At 36.6% G+C, this 19,565-nt stretch overlaps 1 protein-coding gene across 1 annotated transcript in view; it reads left to right on the top strand.

Annotated features, from left to right (window-relative positions):
- The window catches only part of fer (fer (fps/fes related) tyrosine kinase), a 48,465-nt gene extending 30,216 nt beyond the window's left edge, over positions 1–18,249 (top strand). Inside the window, exons 13-19 of the mRNA XM_052093061.1 lie at positions 1,957–2,013; positions 2,720–2,835; positions 2,999–3,093; positions 3,236–3,359; positions 11,755–11,909; positions 12,265–12,387; positions 14,975–18,249. Of these exons, the coding sequence (XP_051949021.1) occupies positions 1,957–2,013; positions 2,720–2,835; positions 2,999–3,093; positions 3,236–3,359; positions 11,755–11,909; positions 12,265–12,387; positions 14,975–15,111 (807 nt within the window). The 3' untranslated portion in view covers positions 15,112–18,249. The remainder of the gene's footprint in view (positions 1–1,956; positions 2,014–2,719; positions 2,836–2,998; positions 3,094–3,235; positions 3,360–11,754; positions 11,910–12,264; positions 12,388–14,974) is intronic.
- Positions 18,250–19,565: the final 1,316 nt, after the last annotated feature.

Genomic DNA, 19,565 nt, shown 5'->3' with positions numbered 1-19,565 from the left:
TAATTCTTCCTCTCCTCGGTCTTGCAGTCACGCGTCATCATTAGAGTTTAATGTAACCTTTTGTTATGTTAATTGAGATAAAACGTCTATTCGACAACGAAAATTTCTGTCGATAATATTTTATTGTCGCCGTTGTTGATTACGCTGGCTAATTAGCAACTTCATTTTTCTGCGTAGCTTGTGTAAATAACAAACATGGTATCAGAGGAAGACTTTACTATTTTATTCCCTGTTGCTTTTGCTATATTCCAGAATTGTTGCTGTTTTTGTTTCCTTGACTTTCCATCACGAAATGCAGTTAAATTGCACTGTAATAGTGGGGTTTCCCCAATGGACAAGTTCATGTAAGCAAACGTGAGGGACTGCCGATATTTTACAGTGGTGTGTGTAAATGTAAAAGTATAGTTGGTGTATGTGCTTTTCCTACTGTAGTCCCAGAAATGTTGAATACTTTGTTTAATTGTTGTAAGGCTCCATCCTATAACGTTTGTTCTCCGGTCTGTTCCATGCTAATGCGCACTCCTAGAATGCCGCTTGTGTTTATATGGCCATTAAAGGAATAGTTCACCCAAAATTTAACCTTCTCTCATTATTCACTTATCCTGATGCCATCTCAGAAATGTATGACTGTATTTCTATATCAGAACACAAATGAAGATTTTTAGAAGAAGATCCATCTCTGTCAGGTCTTTATAATAGAAGCACACGGTTGCCAGCACTTTGACGGTCCAAAAGTAAAATTTAGGCAGCAGGAAAGTAATCCATGCGACTCCAGTTGATCAATGAATGTCTTCTGAAGCTAATCGATAGGTTTATTTAAGAAACAAGTCAATAATTACATTGAATTGAGACCAATTTTTGTCATTTAGTCCACAGGATGTGTAAATGGTGAGATTTAATTTTGAGTGTGGTGCGTTTTTGGGCTGTCGCCTGCCATTTTTCAGAGTTTAAAGAGGTTAAATATTTTTAATAAAGACTTATGCAAAAATGTTAAGCTGTGCATTATTTTGTATGGTGATGTTGTTGCTTATAAAACAAAATTAATAAAAATCCACTTTGTGTCTAAAACTACTACTTTTTTTACAGATTTTTTCTAATTATCAAATAACTGAAAAGCAGGGCAGGACCTAGGTGTTGCTGGGGGGATATGAGTGTAGTGCATTACTGTCCAGGTTTATGACGATACTGCAGGTCACTCATCTTCATGAGGTTTAGTGTAATGGCCCTTTAATTGACACTATTATCAGTGTCAAAGTTAATGTCTGTTCTCATTAGTGTAGCCGTAAATGAACAGAGGTTTTTTAAGGCGATTATTATTATTTGTGTGTTTTGATGCTCTTTGAATCGCTGACCTCTCAAATGAAGCATTTGATCACCTTCTCACTAGAGATGCCGCTAGAGTTGTGAATCCAATGATTTCAATTGGTATGGTGCGTCAGAAAGACAGAGAGGGTAAAAAAGGGTTTGCAAAAGTGATGCTCCGTCATGCGACCAAAAGTTGAAGACATTTCACTTTTCTACTTTGCTGTATCTACTTTGATACAGCAAAGTGAATCTACTTTGCTGTATTCCCAATTGATTTCAAACTGAGAGGGCTCTTTCCCAACTCTCAGAACGGGCGCTCTATCAAACGCTCTGTCTGAGCTTTCTCTAGAGTATTGACGTTCTTAAATAACAGCTCTGCACTCATTATTAGTTTGTGATCATTATGTCAGAATATGTCAAATTCTGCATTAATAAGTAACAAAAGATGTATTCAGATATTTAAAAGACAGTACAGTATAGCTCAGTGTATGTGTTGATTGCATCATTACCATTGAGCAGACCATTACCACAGCGACTGACCCACAGAACGCTCATCATCCCTGTTTCTCTGTTTCTCTTTGTACGAGCCATTAGTTCATTAATGAATATGTGTCAGAATGGTAATTCCACTGCTTTTGTTTGTTTACTCAGGATAAGAAATGGATCCTCAATCACGAGGACGTCATTCTTGGAGAGCTCCTCGGCAAAGTAAGCCCACATTTTCTGTGCTTGTGTTCTGGGATGTTTGATATAAAATTACTTATACAGAAAACAACGTAGAAGTACCACGGTACAATGATAATATCTGATAATACCATAGGGTGATTTGATTTTATACATAAAGCATTCCCACAGTCATGGAAAACCTGGAAATATCAGGGAATTTTGAGCCTCAAAAAGTTCATAAAATCCTAAAAAGTCATGGGAATGTTTATAGTGAATTTACATCCTTGTAGTAAAGCTCAGCTCTAAACTATTTAATTGGCCAGAAAGTGCTATTTGTGAATGTGATCTCTTCCTAAAAATCATCAGACACCGATCAGAGACATATCTTACATATCTAAGCGATATGTGGATGCTAAACACAGCCTTTCAATAAGGTCAATAAAAGATATTGAACAATATTTAACTTTACTCTTTCAGCAGCACTCTCCATGGTGTTGCATCTCTGAATGCATCCCTTTAATGAACTACCGACCGTCACTAAAAATATTTAACATGAAATTATCAAAGAAAAAATGCAGATAAACAAGTGGACTATTTGGTTGTTGGACGACTAGTTTAGCCTTAGTGTTTATATGTTACTCCAACATTCCTTCAAATAATGCCATGGTCCAAAATACACGATAATACTATGGTGCTTTTTGGTACTTTATCAAAAATGGAACTAAATGCTTTTGAAAAATTGTTGTAGGGAAACTTTGGTGAGGTTTTCAAAGGAACACTGCGAGATAAAACCCCAGTGGCAGTGAAAACCTGTAAGGAAGATCTACCACAAGACCTCAAAATAAAGTTCCTCTCAGAAGCCAGGTGAACCCACATCCAGTGTACATCCAACTCCTTCTGCTTTACCTCAGACCTAAACATACCGTTTATAAACCCTCAAACATCTAGAAATAAAGTTTCAAGTCAATAAAGTATAGATAAAAAGTGCAGTCGTGTCCATATTCATGTATGCTTCCACCACCTCTAGAATCCTGAAGCAGTATGATCATCCCAACATTGTGAAGTTAATAGGCGTCTGTACCCAACGACAGCCCATTTACATAGTAATGGAACTTGTACCAGGTCAGTAAACTGGATCTTTGTCTCAGCCATTAGTCACTGAAACCTTCCTCATTAAAAGTCGTGTTGTACACTTGTTTTGAATGTCTGTCTCTTTTAATGTATTGCACATCCATAGCTCATTTATTTGCCCATTTTTCAACAGGCGGCGACTTTTTATCATACTTAAGAAAGAAAAAGGAGGACCTCAAAACAAAACAACTGGTAAAGTTTGCATTAGACGCTGCTGCTGGAATGGCGTACTTGGAGCTAAAGAACTGTATACACAGGTAAGAACCTTTTTTTGTTGCATTATTTTTGGTATTTAGTTATTTAATACTAAATATTTAATTTTCATAATTGTTTTCAATAAAAAATAAAAAAAAATTAAGATTCTTTTTTATTTTTAGTTTACAAAAATGTTTTAGATTTCACTTAGGAATATGACCCTTCTAGATAATCTACAGTCATTTTAATAATAATAATAATAATAATAATAATAATAATAATAATAATACACTTTTATTTTGTGCCTTTTAAAGGTTTCTTCTCAAGGTGCTTTACAAATAAAAACTAAAGACAAAGCATAAAATATACACAATAATCTATGTAAATACACATACAAAATATACAACAATATAAAATTTACAAATACACACACAGTAAATTTACTGAAAGTAAATTTATATAATTCTTAGTAGTTAATCGTTATTAATCACAGATTTTGAAAGTGCTGAAATTTCACTCTATATATTATACTATTCCTGTCAAAATGCATTTATTTCCATCTTAGGAAAGAAAACAAATCAATATGTTAAATATAACAATATTATAATGCTTAGTTAATATTTTCCAAACAAAGTCTTCCACAGTATAAAGATAGAAATGCTCTAAAATAGCTCCAATTCAAGTAGCATTAAATGTTTCCCAAAGTTGGAGTTTGACTAATTGAAAGAACTAGTCCCCATAGGTTGCAGCGTCGCCAGCGTCAAGCGTTGCTTTGAACTCCACATGAAAAGTACTTGCAGACAAAAACATCTAATTTTGCATTTTGGTGATAGTTAAGACTTGATGTGCTTCTGTGCTAATTTAAATGCAACTTACATAAGCTGCAAAATACTTTCTATACATTTACAGACATTTAGATACATTTCTGTGGCAATTCCCATCTGGGCTTGTTTTGTACATCAGTACTATTAAGAGCTCCTTTCTCCATTATTTTATCACTGACACAGCAGTTCTGTTGTGTGTGTGCTTGTGGTGTGTGCGTCAGTGTAATGACTCCGGGCGGACACATTGCAGATGTCAGAGAGATAAGACTTTTAAAACAATGTTAGAGATACCAAAAAGAGTTTTGAGGCGGGTAAGTAAAATGTTATGGTCAACCATGTCAAAAGCAGCGCTGAGATCGAGGAGGAAAAGGATACAAAAAGAACAGGAATCTGCAGCTATTAGTAGATCATTAGTGACTTGGATCAAAGCAGTTTCTGTACTATGAAGTTTACAAACATCAGATTGCAGGGGGGAAAAAATTGTTATTTTCAATTAGGTGTTATTTGAATGCAGCAGTTCGTTCTAGAATTTATGCAAGAAAAGGTCAATTAGAGATGTGACAAAAGTTGTTTCAATTGTCCAGTGCCATATTTAGTTTTTTAGGTACTGGAGTTATAGCAGCAGTTTTGTTTTTTATGATTAACATTATTTATTCCTACATCCAACACAGAAAAGCAAAACATAAATATACAGAATCAACATTTAACTCTCACTACCACCCATCTCCAACCCCACCTGACCTTCAACAAACATCCCTGTAGACACACAAAAGAAAACAAATAAAAAATATAATAATCAAACACATAAACAAATACCCCTCTCTCTCCAATGTTCCACCCCGAGAACCATCCAAGAATGCCAAATATCTGCCCAATTTCCCAACAAACAAATCCAAATTCCCCAGTCTTCTATATGACCCTTCTTCGAAAGCCGCCACCCTCCCCATCTACGAGCACCACTCTTTAAATGGGGGTGCTCCAGCTGACTTCAACCCCTTAAAATCATTTGTCTGGGGATAATAACACTGGTTAGGACCCAATTTTTTACATGTCTATTCCCTATATTGATGTCCGCCTAAAATGCAGAGTCTGGGGAAAAATGAAATTTGAGTGCCCAAAATGTCACATATAAAACTCTGAACCTTCAGCCAAAATTCTTGGATCCTCTTCAAGCTCCTCCAATGTTATCTCCGAAACAAGAATTTTATTTTTGCTCAGTCGTCAGTTTAAGGAGTTCAAATGATTCCACAAAGTTTTCTAATATCTTCATCTGTAGATGAAGACATGAAACTATAGAAATCAAGATAGAATTCTTTAAAAGCATAAAATATCAATGGCCAAGGTAAAAATTTCACCACCAGCATATTTCACTGAGGGAATGGTAGAAAAAAACTCTGTCTGCTTTATATATCTAGCCAGAAGTTTTCCTGCTTTGTGCCCTGACTCAAAGTATGACTGTCTTGCCCTAAATAGCCAAAACTCCACCTTCGTGACAAAATGGTGTTATAGCTGTATTTCAATCGAGTCAATTCTCTGAGGCCATTAGACAACATTCACCGATTCAGCTCTGCCTTGGCACTTTTAATATTCCCTTCCAACTTCACAAGTTCTTAAGGTGGTTTACGCCCACAGAGGATATAAACATTGATTTCAGCCTTTAACATTTGTTGAAATTCAGGGTTTTGCGAAAGGAATACATTAAAGCACCAACTATATGATTTCTTTTTTTCCATATGTGGCAACACCTCTAAACTCACCTGGGTGTGATCTGAGACTAAAATGTTTCCAATTGAGCAATCCACAACAGATGAAATGAGGGACTTGGATATTTAAAAAAAATCTATTCTAGAATAAATCTTATGGACTGATGAAAAATGTTTTATAGTCCCTACCAGATGGGTTCAAAAGTCTCCAAATATCTGTAAGACGAATATTTTTACACATCCTGTGAAGCATCAATGTTGCTCTCTGGGGCTTGCCCACTTTTCCTTCACTATGATCAAGGACCGAGTGCATCAATTGATTAAATTCTCCTCCCAATATTATATCATGAGGGGTGCCCACGGCTTGCAACATCCCTTCAAGATCAACGAAAAAGCCCTAATTATCAGTGTTAGGTGTGTAAATATTAGCCAAAATCAACCTTTGCCCCTGAATTTCTGCTAAAACAATAATGACTCTTCCTATTTTATCTATTTCAGACATTTGAATTGTAGATGCTTATTTATTAATGTAATGACTCCCCTGCTCTTACTCAAGCCAGCACTAAAGAAAACATGTTCACCCCATATCTTCCCAAATGTTTCAATTTCCTGTGGGGAAAGATGCATTTCTTGAAGAAATACTATATCATATTTCTTACATTTAAGAAAATAAATAACATACCTTCCTTTTTATTGGGTGTCCCAACCCATCCACATTCCACGTGGAGATAGACAATCCACTCATATTAACATTTTGATATATTATAAAAACATTATAAATATCGCATTCCAACATTGGTGCAACAATCAACCCCAGAACAAAAAACAGACAGCACCAACCATCATCCTTCCCTCTAGTCTAAACTCAAACAGTCCATGTAAGCCAACTTTGACTTCGGATAGCTCAAGTCCGGTGCTTCTATTTAAATGTTGTGAGACAGAATTACACAACAGAAAATAATCTATAAAACAGACTCCAGCAAATAGGTGGAATAAAAACAAAGAATGTGTAGATTCATCCACATAACTGTCCCGAAGCAGTGTTCCTCTACAAAACAAGCTGCAGACACTATCGGAACCAGCAAAAAAAAAAGCAGTTCAGTTTCCTCAGGCAGTCAAACGTATGTTCAGTGAGCCGGCCCATTCGGCTGTTACATGAGTGCAACAAATTTCCTAATCACTCCAATGTTTTGCAAGAAATATTCCACAAATCCAGGAACATCAGTGCAAAAGCGACCTTCCTTTGATGTAAGAGTTTCTTGCATTCCTTGAATCGATCATGTTTCTTGTTGAATTCGCAAAGTCTGGGAACAAGAAAATTATGTGGTTCTTCCAAGAAAGCCTTTCTTTAATCCTTGCCTCACGTAACACAAGATCTTTATCGGATGATCTCAGAAATCGGGGCCTGTCTCCCTCCACGGATCTCAGAGTCAGAACTCTGAGCTCGATTTCCAGCTTATGGCCTGTTATGTCGAGCAGACTCTGGAAGAGCTTGTCTAGGAATTTCACCATATTGCGGCCTTCTTCATCCTCAGGAATTCCAACAATTCTGACATTGTTTTGCCAGTTACAATTCTCAAGGTCTTCCAACTTTTCCCAGATGCGCTCCAAGTCTACCTTGGTCGCTAGCGGGTTAGCAGCTAATTCCTTCTCCGATGAGTCCAGATAATCGATCCCTTTCTCAACATCCACCACTCTTGTAACCAACTCCGTGAATTTGGTCTTGGCGTCCACACATCCAAATCTTGCATGGCGCGACGCACTTTTAAGAACTACCAGTACAGCACCAGAGCACAGAGAATCATTGATTATGTTAAGAACCAAAGGACAAAAAGTTGAAACATGATTTAAATTAATGAATAGGAATGGGATTGAGTGCTAGTTGTGGCTTTCATAGTTGAAACCTGTTTAATTATCTAAGCAGAGTTTAGTTGAAAAAATCTAGAAAGAAAAGAGCCAGAAGAACTGGGCATACAGAGAGGAAGTCTAGAAGAAACAGTTGTGGAGAAAATAGAACGATGAATGTTGACTATCTTGGAACTAAACAAATCTAAGCAAATAAGGTGGAGGGACAGTTATGTGAGAAAAATAGGATGATCTAGCAGATTAAATTACAACTTTGTATTCAGATAGTTGGTCCTTCCAAGCTAGTAATTGACATTCAGGCCAGAAAGACGGCACCTACACTGAAGTTTATGTGAAACGATCTACATCAGTCGTAGATGATCATTGTACCAGGGAGCAAATCGAAAGAAGAAAATTATTTTTGATTTTGAAGGAGCAAATGCCTGTTACCCGAGATTTTATTAAAAAGTAGAGTGTAATTTTGTTTGTGCCAGGTTTCATTTAAGCACAAAAAGTCCAGTTTCTTTTATGTAATGATGTCCGTAACAAGAAGAGCCTTGTTGTTCACAGAGCGTGTTGAATAACATTGATCTGGCCAAACACAGAGGCTCAGAGTAGGACAAAGAGGAATCCAATTTCGGGAACGATAGTAAATTGTTTTAGATCAACGCCAGTGTGAGAAGGTTCTGCCATCTTGCACTGAAAAAAGGGACGGAGACTAAAGGGGTAGAGAAATTGAAAGTAATGCATCTTGTACCACAGTGAATGTAATGTTTCGGTTGCAGGATTCCAGTATTTTGGCAAAGATCTTGTGTGTCTTTAACCAGACAATTGTAACATTTACATTTAGTCATTTAGCAGACGCTAAATTGTTTTGCGACTTACTCTGGGAACCCACGTCCGCTAAAACTCTAGAACAAAGAAAATCCTAGGCAAGGCCACAACAGGAATGACTCCACAAGGCAATAGTCATAAATAAAAACAGCAGTCCAAACTACTCACACATCACAAACATGGAATGGATGAAAGTATAAACCTTTAAAACCCATGCAAACTTTTAAAATATCAGAATAAAAATAACCTTTTAACCAGAAGTTGATTAATTGATTTCTGGAAACTCTGGTCTATTTCTTCACACAATAACGTAATTTCAACTCAAATCAATATTGCATGTCCATTTAATTATGTACTTGGTAAATAGTCGTGTAATAAGAGGGCTAATCTACAGTGATCCTTGTACAAAAATATTAAGTAAAATTAAATACCGAATGCCATGATTGACCAATCAGAATCAAGTATTCCAGAGAGCTGTGTAATAATGCAAGTAAGACAATATATGGACACACCATCCAGAAATTGTACGGCATCACCAGTGGCCCAAAAGTTTCTCTTTGTCTAAACATGAGGACCTAGTTTCACCTTCCTGCCAAATTTTTCTTGCTGCTTTCTGGTGGTGAATTTTAAACTCTGAAATGGGCTTTGGTGCATTGTGCTGTTTGAGTCCAGGGCCAGCCTGCTGGAAATCTCAGATCGGAAATGAGCTCTGGGCACTCTCACAGCCACTGCTCTATCAGCACCCTGCTAAAACCCATTTACTATCAGACATGTTCATGTTAGGGGGCAGCAGTGCTTTGAACACTTTTCTGTCAGATCACTCCTCTCTATTCCACTCTCACCCACTTTATTCCCCCAGCTTCTGCCAGCAAGGCAATTTTTGGGATGTGACAACCTAATATGCTTCTCTAGCTGAGGATGTATGCTCAGCATAAAAGCCAGTGAGTGGCACCGCAGAAGCTGTAGACTAGAATCGCAAATGGCTGGTTGTTAATGTAATAGTTTAGAAAGATTAATCTTATGGGGGCCTGGGCAGCTTAGTTTGTATTGACGTTGACTACCACCCCTGGAGTCGTGAGTTCGAATCCAAGGTGTGCTGAATGACTCCAGCCAGGTCTCCTAAGAAACCAAATTGTCCCGGTTGCTAGGGAGGGTAGAGTCACATGGGGTAACCTCCTTGCTCTCAGTGGGGCACGTGGTAAATTGTGTGTGGATCGCGGAGAGTAGCATGAGTCTCCATATGCTGCGAGTGTCCGCAGTGTCATGCACAACAAGCCACGTGATAAGATACGTGGATTGAGGCGAGTAACGTGCCACCACACTAAGTAGTGGGAATTGGGCATTCCAAAACGACTCGTTCTGTACTTCCTCTCTCATTGTGATGTCAGACTGTATTAGACACTTGCATCTGACTGCCTTCACAACAAAGCCTAATTTACCTTATCACTTCTGTAGCCTGCCTAGTAGTGTAAGCAATGAGATGGTGAGTAGAGAGCAGGTGGCTAAAATTTGACTCGACGGAGAATGGAGACTTCACCCACAGGTGGTGAGCCAAGTGTGGGAGAGATACAGGAAAGCTGCAGTGTCTCTTTGCATCAGCCGAAAACATTCTCTCACTTTCATTTGAACCAGTGTCAAAACTGAAACCTCGCTAGAGAGACAGATAAAATAACCAGAGAAAATATTTTTTTTTTTTTATTTTAAACAGCAAATTAAACTTCAGCATTCAATTTGTTTTATATCTGCATGTATAGTGTCTAATAATGCAGTGGAAATGTAGATTTAAGTTTATCTTGCCATTAAAGCTTGATATAAATTTGAAAAAGTCCACTGGAAAATGGCAGAAGATTTTGCCAACCTGTTACAGCATTTCCACTGATTTTATGGCATGTATACAGTGTATAATTGTATCAAAGATTTATACCTATAAAATGTGTCTTATTTAACTTTACCTGCTAAAAACTGAACATTTGACATGTTTATATTAGAGCTGTCAATGTTAATGCGTGATCACGTGATGAATTAAAAAAGTTTAGCGTGTAAATGTTTCTTAATCGCGATTAACGCATTTACCGTTAATAAAGTATATACATTGTTGGACTAGGGCAGAACCTGTGCAATGTGTTCGTTCGGAGTCATTACACTGATACACACACCACAAACACAGACACAACAGCCATGTCAGTGATCAAATGATGGGGAAAGAACCTCTTAACAGTGTATTTAATGTTAAATTTGGGATATTTTAGTGCATTTCTATCTTTATATTGTGGAAGGCTTTGAATTGGAAAATGTCCATAAAACATTATTGTTACATATGTTTTAGTTTTCTTTCCTAAAAAAGGAAATAAATGCATTTTGACAGGAAAAGAAATATATACAGAGTAGAATTTCAGCACTTCCAAAAGCTGTGATTTATTATGATTTAACTATGAAAAACTATTTTAATCGCGACAGCACATTGATAGTTTACATTAAAATAAATGATGACTAACCAATATAAAATTGTCAAAGTGAAAACAATAAAAAACTATTAATTAGCTATACACATTTTTTTTTAATGTCCTACTAATATTATAAGTGAATCCCAAGGAACATATTAAAATAATAAAAAAAACTTGAAAATGTGTTGCTTATTATTTGGTCTACCCAGTCACTGTTAAAGGAATTGCCATAAACTAACTTAAAGGGAAAATTCACCCAAAAATAAAAATTGTCATCATTTACTCATCCTTATTTTATTCCAAACCTGTATGACTTTCTGTTTTCCGTGGAACACAAAAAGAGATGTTTCACAGAAAGACAGTCACTATTTACTTTCATTGCATTTTTTCCCCAAAACAATGAAAGTAAATAGTGTCTGAGGATGTCAGTCCCTAACATAGTCTTATGACACAGTGTCATACGGGTTTGGAAGAACATGAGAATTTACTTATTGGGTCAATTATCACTTTTATTATCATTTAATGTGATTCCATTTGGTCATGTTTGAATCATTTTGTTGGATGAATCTGGTCACACATATACATTTTTGATGTTTCAAAAATAAGTCAAAAAGTTTTAGCCTCAGAGATGCACTCATCTCGTGACATCATTTGCATGCTTTGTCAATACGCTGTAGTCTATTCACGTTTACTGTTTGTTAATGAAGCTGAACAGCATTTAAAGTCAATATGCAATCAGAACTGAATTGTACTGAAAATGGGCATTGTTGCTGTGGCCATGTAAAAAAGTTGCTGTTAATCTTCCAGAGATCTGGCTGCTCGGAACTGTCTTGTGGGAGAGAACAACGTGCTGAAGATCAGTGATTTTGGGATGTCCCGGCAGGAGGATGATGGCATCTACTCTTCATCTGGCCTTAAACAGATCCCAATCAAGTGGACTGCACCAGAAGCACTGAACTATGGTAAAGCAGACAGGTTTCCATATTCATGTTTGTCCATTTTTTTTTCAACATTTGCTCCTAATCCTAATCCAGTAAGATTACTGTTCAGAAGTGTCTAAAGGGCTGTCAGGGTTCCCACTCCTTTTAAATAATGAATTTTCATGACTTTTCAGATTGTTTGTGATTAATTGACTCAAAAAGAGTATTCACTATGTAAAGTTTTCAAAACAACAAATAAATCTGGTTGGACTATCGCAAGACATGACTGCATCCCAGAAATTGAGATTAATAACCACAGAGCTTTCTACACTGGAGGTGCCTGTCAGTTCTTTTCAGGTTAGACCTAGATTGATGTTTGGATTTGGTTGAATTACAGGGAGATACAGCTCAGAGAGTGATGTGTGGAGCTATGGGATCCTCCTGTGGGAAACCTTTAGTCTAGGAGTTTGTCCTTACCCAGGCATGACCAACCAGCAGGCACGAGAACAGGTCGAGAAAGGTAAAACCCATTTGTTGGTGACATCACAACACAAGCATCATAAATCACCTAATCATAAACCAGTTTCCATTTATGAAAGTGTTTGAAATGGGTACTGCTGCCCAAATTATAAATATTGAACTTTGACTTGAAGCTCAAGCGGGTTGTCAGAATGTTGACATGCTAATTAGCCAACTCAGCAACCATTTTAAAGGACTCCAAAAGGCATTATCAAGAGTAAAGGCTTATTCACACCAATTTGTGAGATGAACTGCGTTCACACCGAGACCTTGTACAGTAGGCGTTGCTGATCTAGAAACATTTATTCTGGCGCATAAATCTTAAAGCATTCAGCTGAGACTAATGGATGAGATTAATATATCTATCGCAGTTAAAGCAGTTAAAGAGTGCAGACAAACAAATTGCCGAACCTCACTGCTATTTTTAATGTCTAAAAAATATAACAGGCACAGTAATATAAATATTAAATAAATGTACATTAAGACACAACACCAGGTATATTTTGTAATATTAGGTATCGGCACATGGGGGTCTGTGTATCTCAGTGAGTATTGACGTTGACTACCACCCCTGGAATCACGAGTTTGCGTGATTCCATTAGCGCCACCATCACGCTGGATTTTGCAGCATCAGCGGCTCTGGAAAAATTACATAAAAGCTCTTCTCATTGGTCAGTCAGTTTTCATCGCAGTCCGGAGAGAGAGAAAAATAGGGCTGTTTTCTGTAAAAAATTAAATACTTTGGATTACCAGCGGACAAATTGTTGACCTGGTGTGAATGGCGCCATGGGAATCCATTGTTCCTATTCAAAAGCTTGTTCAGAAAGAATGTTTGCACCAAACATTCGGTCTTGTTGTGAATAGACCTTAAGATTTTTGCAGTACATTTTTGCCCTAATACAGGGTATCCGTGGGGTCTTGAAAAGTATTAAAAGGTGATAAATCAATTTTGGGAAAATTAAGACCCTTAAAAAGTATTAAAAAGTCTTATCACAGCTTTATAAAGTCTTACATTTTGAAAGTATTTTTTCTGAATTAGCTGTCCAACAGTTTGAGTCCCAAAAACATCGTAAAAGTGTGTGAATTTAGTCATTTTTATTAAAAAAACGAACAGGTACATAAAAAACTAGGCTATTGTGGGTGTGTTCGTAAATTGCCTCTGAGAGCACCAGAGAGGGCAGGCGGACGGAAGTTCAAAAGCACAATGTACGCTCTGGCGTTCCCAGTGCGTATTACAACGCACCAAAATGTTTTAAGAGAAGGTTGGTGAACTCATGAACAGAATGGGGAAGTGCAAATTTGCAGCGTCCTGGATGGAAATGCCGGACTTCAAAGAGTGTCTGCAGCCAGTCGAGGGGAATGTCAGGGAGGCATATTGTACATTATGCAAGAAAAAAATAAGTATTGTGTCAATGGGCATTAACTCGTTAAAGTCCCACATGTGTTGTGCTAGCCACAAAGCCGCTGCTAGACGCCGAGAGTGGCAGCTCTCCATCGCTGGCTTCTGTGGTAATCGCGTTGCACCACCACAACCTAGTGCCAACGTCGTTACACCACCGGCAGTCGCACCTGAAGCTACAGCTACGACCCGGGCTGTCTCTGCTTCCTCATCTTCTGCAGCCGACATCAGAGTGGCTCTGGGCGGCACAGCAACACTGCGTGCTGAGGTGTTGTGGTGTCTCCACACAGCGGAGAAACACCATTCACTGAACTCAAACGGCAGAGGGGAAATCTGGGACATTAATGGCACAACTGATCACGAAGTCCAACATCCTCAGAAGACGTAGTAAAGAAAAACGGAACGAATTGGTCCAAACTGAGAAGCTGCTGGGAACAAAATCAGAAGAACTGAGGCACATGTCAGCACGATTGTTGTTGAGGGTGGAGCAAAGTTTTGTTTTGTTTTTAATAAACTTTGCTTTGATTTACTATCCCAGCCTATTTGATTTTTTTGTATCAGAGTGGTATATAGTCTTTATCACAAACTAAATCTGTTAAGTTAAAAGTATCACTGATGTAAATGGTTACAGCTTGAAGTGGCGGTGAGGTATTAAAAAATATTGAGAAGTTCTTGAAAAAGTCTTGAAAAGGTATTAAAATTAACTTCAAGATTCCTGCATATACCCTGTAATATCAAAGGTTTTTCTTAATAGAATTATTTAGAAAATATAATTGTGCCTGTTAACAGTTGCACGTTAAGAGCTAGAAATAGCATGTTTGCTTTGCATAAAGCTAAATGTTCACATAACGATTTACACAAGGTTAACTATTTTTACTGCTCCAAACTAACTTCAAAACCCCACAGTGTGTACACAATGATATCTTATTCTGAAACTCCCATGGGAAAGTTCTTCAATGGTGTCAGATATACCTTTTCAAACATAAGTTTCCCCAGCCAAAGTATACAGCATATACTAAACAGTATGCCGTACACTGTATGACAGTATTGCATGCCACATATAGCCTTAGTCAAGTTGTCTCCTGACAATATCTCTTTCACCGTCATTATTTGTATTTATTTATTTTGCATATACATTGTTTGTCAACTAAAGATTGTAATATAGAAAGCTTGTTTGTGTCTAATTCAGGTTATAGAATGTCCTGCTCGCAGAAATGCCCAGATGAGGTGTACAGGATCATGCAGCGGTGTTGGGAGTACAAGCCGGAAAACAGACCCAAATTCGCAGACATTCAGAAAGAACTGGCTGCCGTCAAGAAAAAATAGCCCTTAATGAGGACATGACCAGAGGGCCGAACCCATACTTCACATCTAGGTGATCTTGAATCTACCGAGAGAAACATAACCAATGTTTCACCCTCCAAATCACATGCTATTATTGTCAAAGAGTACTTTGTCACATAATCACTGTGTGAACTGCCTATGCACCAGCTGTTTTGAGCCATTAGCATGGGGAGAGGTCTCCACTTTCCCCCTGTATTTTGTCCTGTAAGTCTCCACTGAGCAACAGTTGAGCTAGATCAGAACATGAGATGTATGTTCTCCTATAGAGGTGCCATTGAGGATTTCTGTGGCCGCACTAGTGACTCTCATTTTCATATATATTTTTTTAAAGTCCTGAACCCGTTCGATGGTTTAGGCTGTTTTATACAAGTCATTTTATGTCATTTTTATTTTTCCAGAGTAATAGGACCCTTTTTTAAGCAAACATATTTGCTTGGCATCAGTTCGTCGGTTGCCCAAAACAAGTGTGTTACATCCATAAGAAGACTTTCAGTGTGTTACATTCCAACATATCAGCACTCATCAAAGCAATGAGACCAAATGCATAGGTTTACCTAAGTGCAATTGACTAAATAGTACTGTCAGATGGCCTTAATGTAAAATCAAATGGTTTTGCCAGGCTGTGTGCTGATGTATTCTATTTGAGACCATTTGAATGACATGGACACCGCATCAGTCTTCACAAATTCTCCAATTACCTCTTACTTCTTTGTGGTTCATGCTATATGATGTTTCAAGGAATAGTTACTCCCAAAATTAAAATATTCTGTCATTGTTTACCCACCACCATATTGTTGCAAACCCATATGACCTTCTTGTTTCCGTGGAACAGTTTAGCAGTAGGTTCATGATGCTCATGGGATATCAATCTCACAAAAAGGACACTTAGACATTAAAAGCTTTGTGCGAGAAACGGACCAAAATTTAAGCCGTTATTTGCTCAAAAATGTCCCCTCCAAAAATGTCTACTGCGAGATATCTCCTTTTGGGTTCCATGAAAGAAAGAAACTAAACATGAGGGTGAGTAATGACAGAATTTTCATATTTGGGTGAACTATCCCTTTAACATCCAACAAAGTTGCCGTGTGGCATGTTAGACCATCACCTCAAGCTCTGTCCAAAATGGACCGTGGTTCATATCTGTTGGGATCCCTGTATGGAAAGGTGTTTTTTTTTTTCTGGTAACCAGCAACCAAAGCCAGCCACAGGCATGTTTATTTGTATCTATGCGATTTGTGTTCTTATTCTTGTGCGGTTTGTTTAATTGCTCCTTTACGATCAGGTGTCCTCTTGCAAACAACCCTTCAGACCTAATAGACATGTACTTACAAGTATTACAGGTTTGCCTAGACAATGATTTGTTCTCGAAGACTTTCCCACGTTGTACAGGTGCCATTGTTTTCCATGTTTATAAATCGCTCTTTACGTACCCAAGCTCCCAGTATGGCAAGCCGATTTGTCTTTTAATAATGTGCATGATATGAATTATGGATATCTAAAATTCTATTTTGTCTGGTTAAAATATGTTAATTTGTATCAGCAATGGAACTGCTGCTAGTGAAAATGCTCAATTTCCATTTCTCTAATTAGGTTGAGTGGTTAGGTTTTTACTAGTGCAAATGTAATGACTAATGTCAAGAATTACCATTTTCACTGTATCTGTAATCCATGTCCTGCACATGATTACATTTCGAAAGGGCTTGCGATACCCATAAGTGCGTCCATGCGGACTGCCCAAACAGTGTCTTGCCAGCAACTTCCTCCAAGCTCCTGAGTCACATAAATTTGTCATTCCATTTCCACAAAAATGGAAGTGTGGTTTCTTCAAGGTTTACTCTATAAAAAGCATTCCTTTTGTAATTTGTAAATACTTTTTTGTAGATTCAGTAATTACATTTTCTAGGTGTTGTTTTTTTCACTGCAAAATCTAATGATATTAGAATGTTAATGTCTGTCAGGATGGAATATGCCTCAACTTTATGGTTTTTCCAGCTATATTTGTCACGATTAAGACCCAGATTCAATACTACTCTAATATTTGCACATTTGGAATACATATAGAGGGTGCTACACCATTGAATGTTTCTTATTCTCCAATTTCTTTTCCTCTCCAAGTTGTTGCCATCACTCTAATGTGGCCAAATGTCAAACACTTGCACGAATCATGCAGAAATGGTGACAAATCAAACATAATGCTACTGTACAATACATTTTGAGTAGTATATTTGCATGATAGATCTTCACCTTTGGGTTCAGATTAAAGTAGATGTTTTTACGGTAAAGCAGAACTTACGTCAATGAAACGATTTTCACCTTTTTTAACGTCAACGCAATTATCCTTAGTGTTTTCTTTTATTTATTTGAAATACTGTAATATTATTCCAGCATTTTAATCTTTGCTTATTTTATTTTTAGTTTTTTGTACCATTCTCCATAACTCCTACTGTCAGTGTATTAAAGTGATCGCCAGTATTTGTCTGACATTATATAGAAACTTGTGTTATTTCATGAGACTAGATTTTCATTTGACCTTTTCTATGTCTAACTTGCACATAGTGACCAAGTAAACTTCCAGTTTGAATAAAATGGCTTGCTTGTCACCACTTTAGCAATGCAAGACCATTGTGAATAAATTCTTAATGCATTCATAACTAAAGCCCATTTGTAAACGTGTTTTCAGTTGTCATTCATACGGACAATTCTCCTTCTTTGAACTCTACTGCCCTGTGCTGGACTATTTATTTCCATGATGGAAACATTTTGTATATTGATTGCACTTTTGGCCTGTTGTATGCTTTAAAAAGAACCCCGTATATATAACAGCATAATAGTGCCGTTTCAGGTAACGATCAGCTCAAAATCGTCTAGAATTGATCACGAACAAGAGCAGAAAAGCAACACTGGACTTATGATTGTCAAACTATCGTATATAGTGATTCATTTCCAGCTCTGCCCAGTAAAAGAGAAAATATGACAACATAAATTAGATAGCTTGATCTTTTTTTATCATGTAGTCTTTTTTTTACCCATCTCTGTTTGCTCATAACATCTCTCTGATGGACATTCAACTATAATAATGTCTGCTCATTGTTTATATTGTACACTTGCAATAAAGGTTTTTGAGTCTTTGAATTTTGCAGTCTGAAATGAATTTCAAATATGCAACCCATTTTATTTTCATAATGTGTTGCATTTACAAGGTCTGTAATACCTGGAGAGAGCTGGCTTTCACATTCATCTCAAAGGCAGCTGGCGCGTGACCCGCCGGAAACACACAACTCATTTCTGGGCATAGAAGTTTTAATGAAGCCGTTTACGCCACATGGAAATTAAATTGTGCTTTGGTAAGTCATGATTATGAGATACCAAGCCATATTTGTGACAAGTCAATTTTTAGATTCAAAGTCATTATGAGTCACAATTATGATTATTAGATAGAAAATCAATTGAGATAGAAAGTCAAAATTGAGATTGCTATTATGAGATTAAAAAAAAATAATAATAATTGAGATTAAAAGTAAAACTATGACGTACTCAGAATTATGGTATTAAAAGAACTATGAGATGTCAAAATTATGAGATAAATGAGAATTATAGTCATGAGAAAGTAATTATGAAATTAAAATATAAGATAGTACGTCAAATGAGACTCATAATTACGACACCTCGTTATTGTAAAGTCATAAATGACAAAGTCATAATTAGAAGAAGCCATTATTTTGAGATAGTAAATCAAAATTACGAGATTGTCATAATTGTGAGTCAAATTATGAGAAAACAATGGAGATTTAGTCATAATTATGAGATAAGTATGAGTAATGAAAAGTAAAAAATATGATAGTAAGTCAATTATGATATTAAAAGTCAATAAGTCATAATTATGAGATAAGTTACATATGAGACGGTGTTAATTGAGACAGACATGTTAATAATGAGATGTCATAACTGAGAAGCCATGAGATCAATCAAATGTATGATAGTAAATCATAAGTATGTGATTACTAATAATTATGAGATATTTAGTAATAACTGACAAAGTCATTATTTTGAGATGGTAAATATTAATTATGAGTCAAATAATGAGGAAATCATAACAATGAGATTTAAAGTCATAATTATGAGAAATAATGAAATTAAAAATGTGAGTCATAATTATGGCATTAAAAGTAATTATAGGATAAAAATGACTAATTACATGTCAAATTATAACTATGATCTCATTGGATCTCAGCAGTTATGAGATTAAGTCAAAAATATGATAAGATGAAAAAATAAAAATTCATAATTACTAGTCCAATTATGAGAAATAATAACTATGATATTTCAAGTCATGAGATGGTAATTATGACATTAAAAGTAAAAAAAAAATGATATAAATGAATAATTATGATATTAAGTCAACCATGAGCTAGTCAAAATTATGATCGTAAAAAGTC

The sequence above is a fragment of the Xyrauchen texanus genome, chromosome 3, assembly GCF_025860055.1.
Source record: "Xyrauchen texanus isolate HMW12.3.18 chromosome 3, RBS_HiC_50CHRs, whole genome shotgun sequence".
In the NCBI taxonomy this organism is placed as follows: domain Eukaryota; kingdom Metazoa; phylum Chordata; class Actinopteri; order Cypriniformes; family Catostomidae; genus Xyrauchen; species Xyrauchen texanus.
Note: the sequence above shows the minus strand (reverse complement) of the source record. Positions and strands in the feature narration are given on the sequence as shown.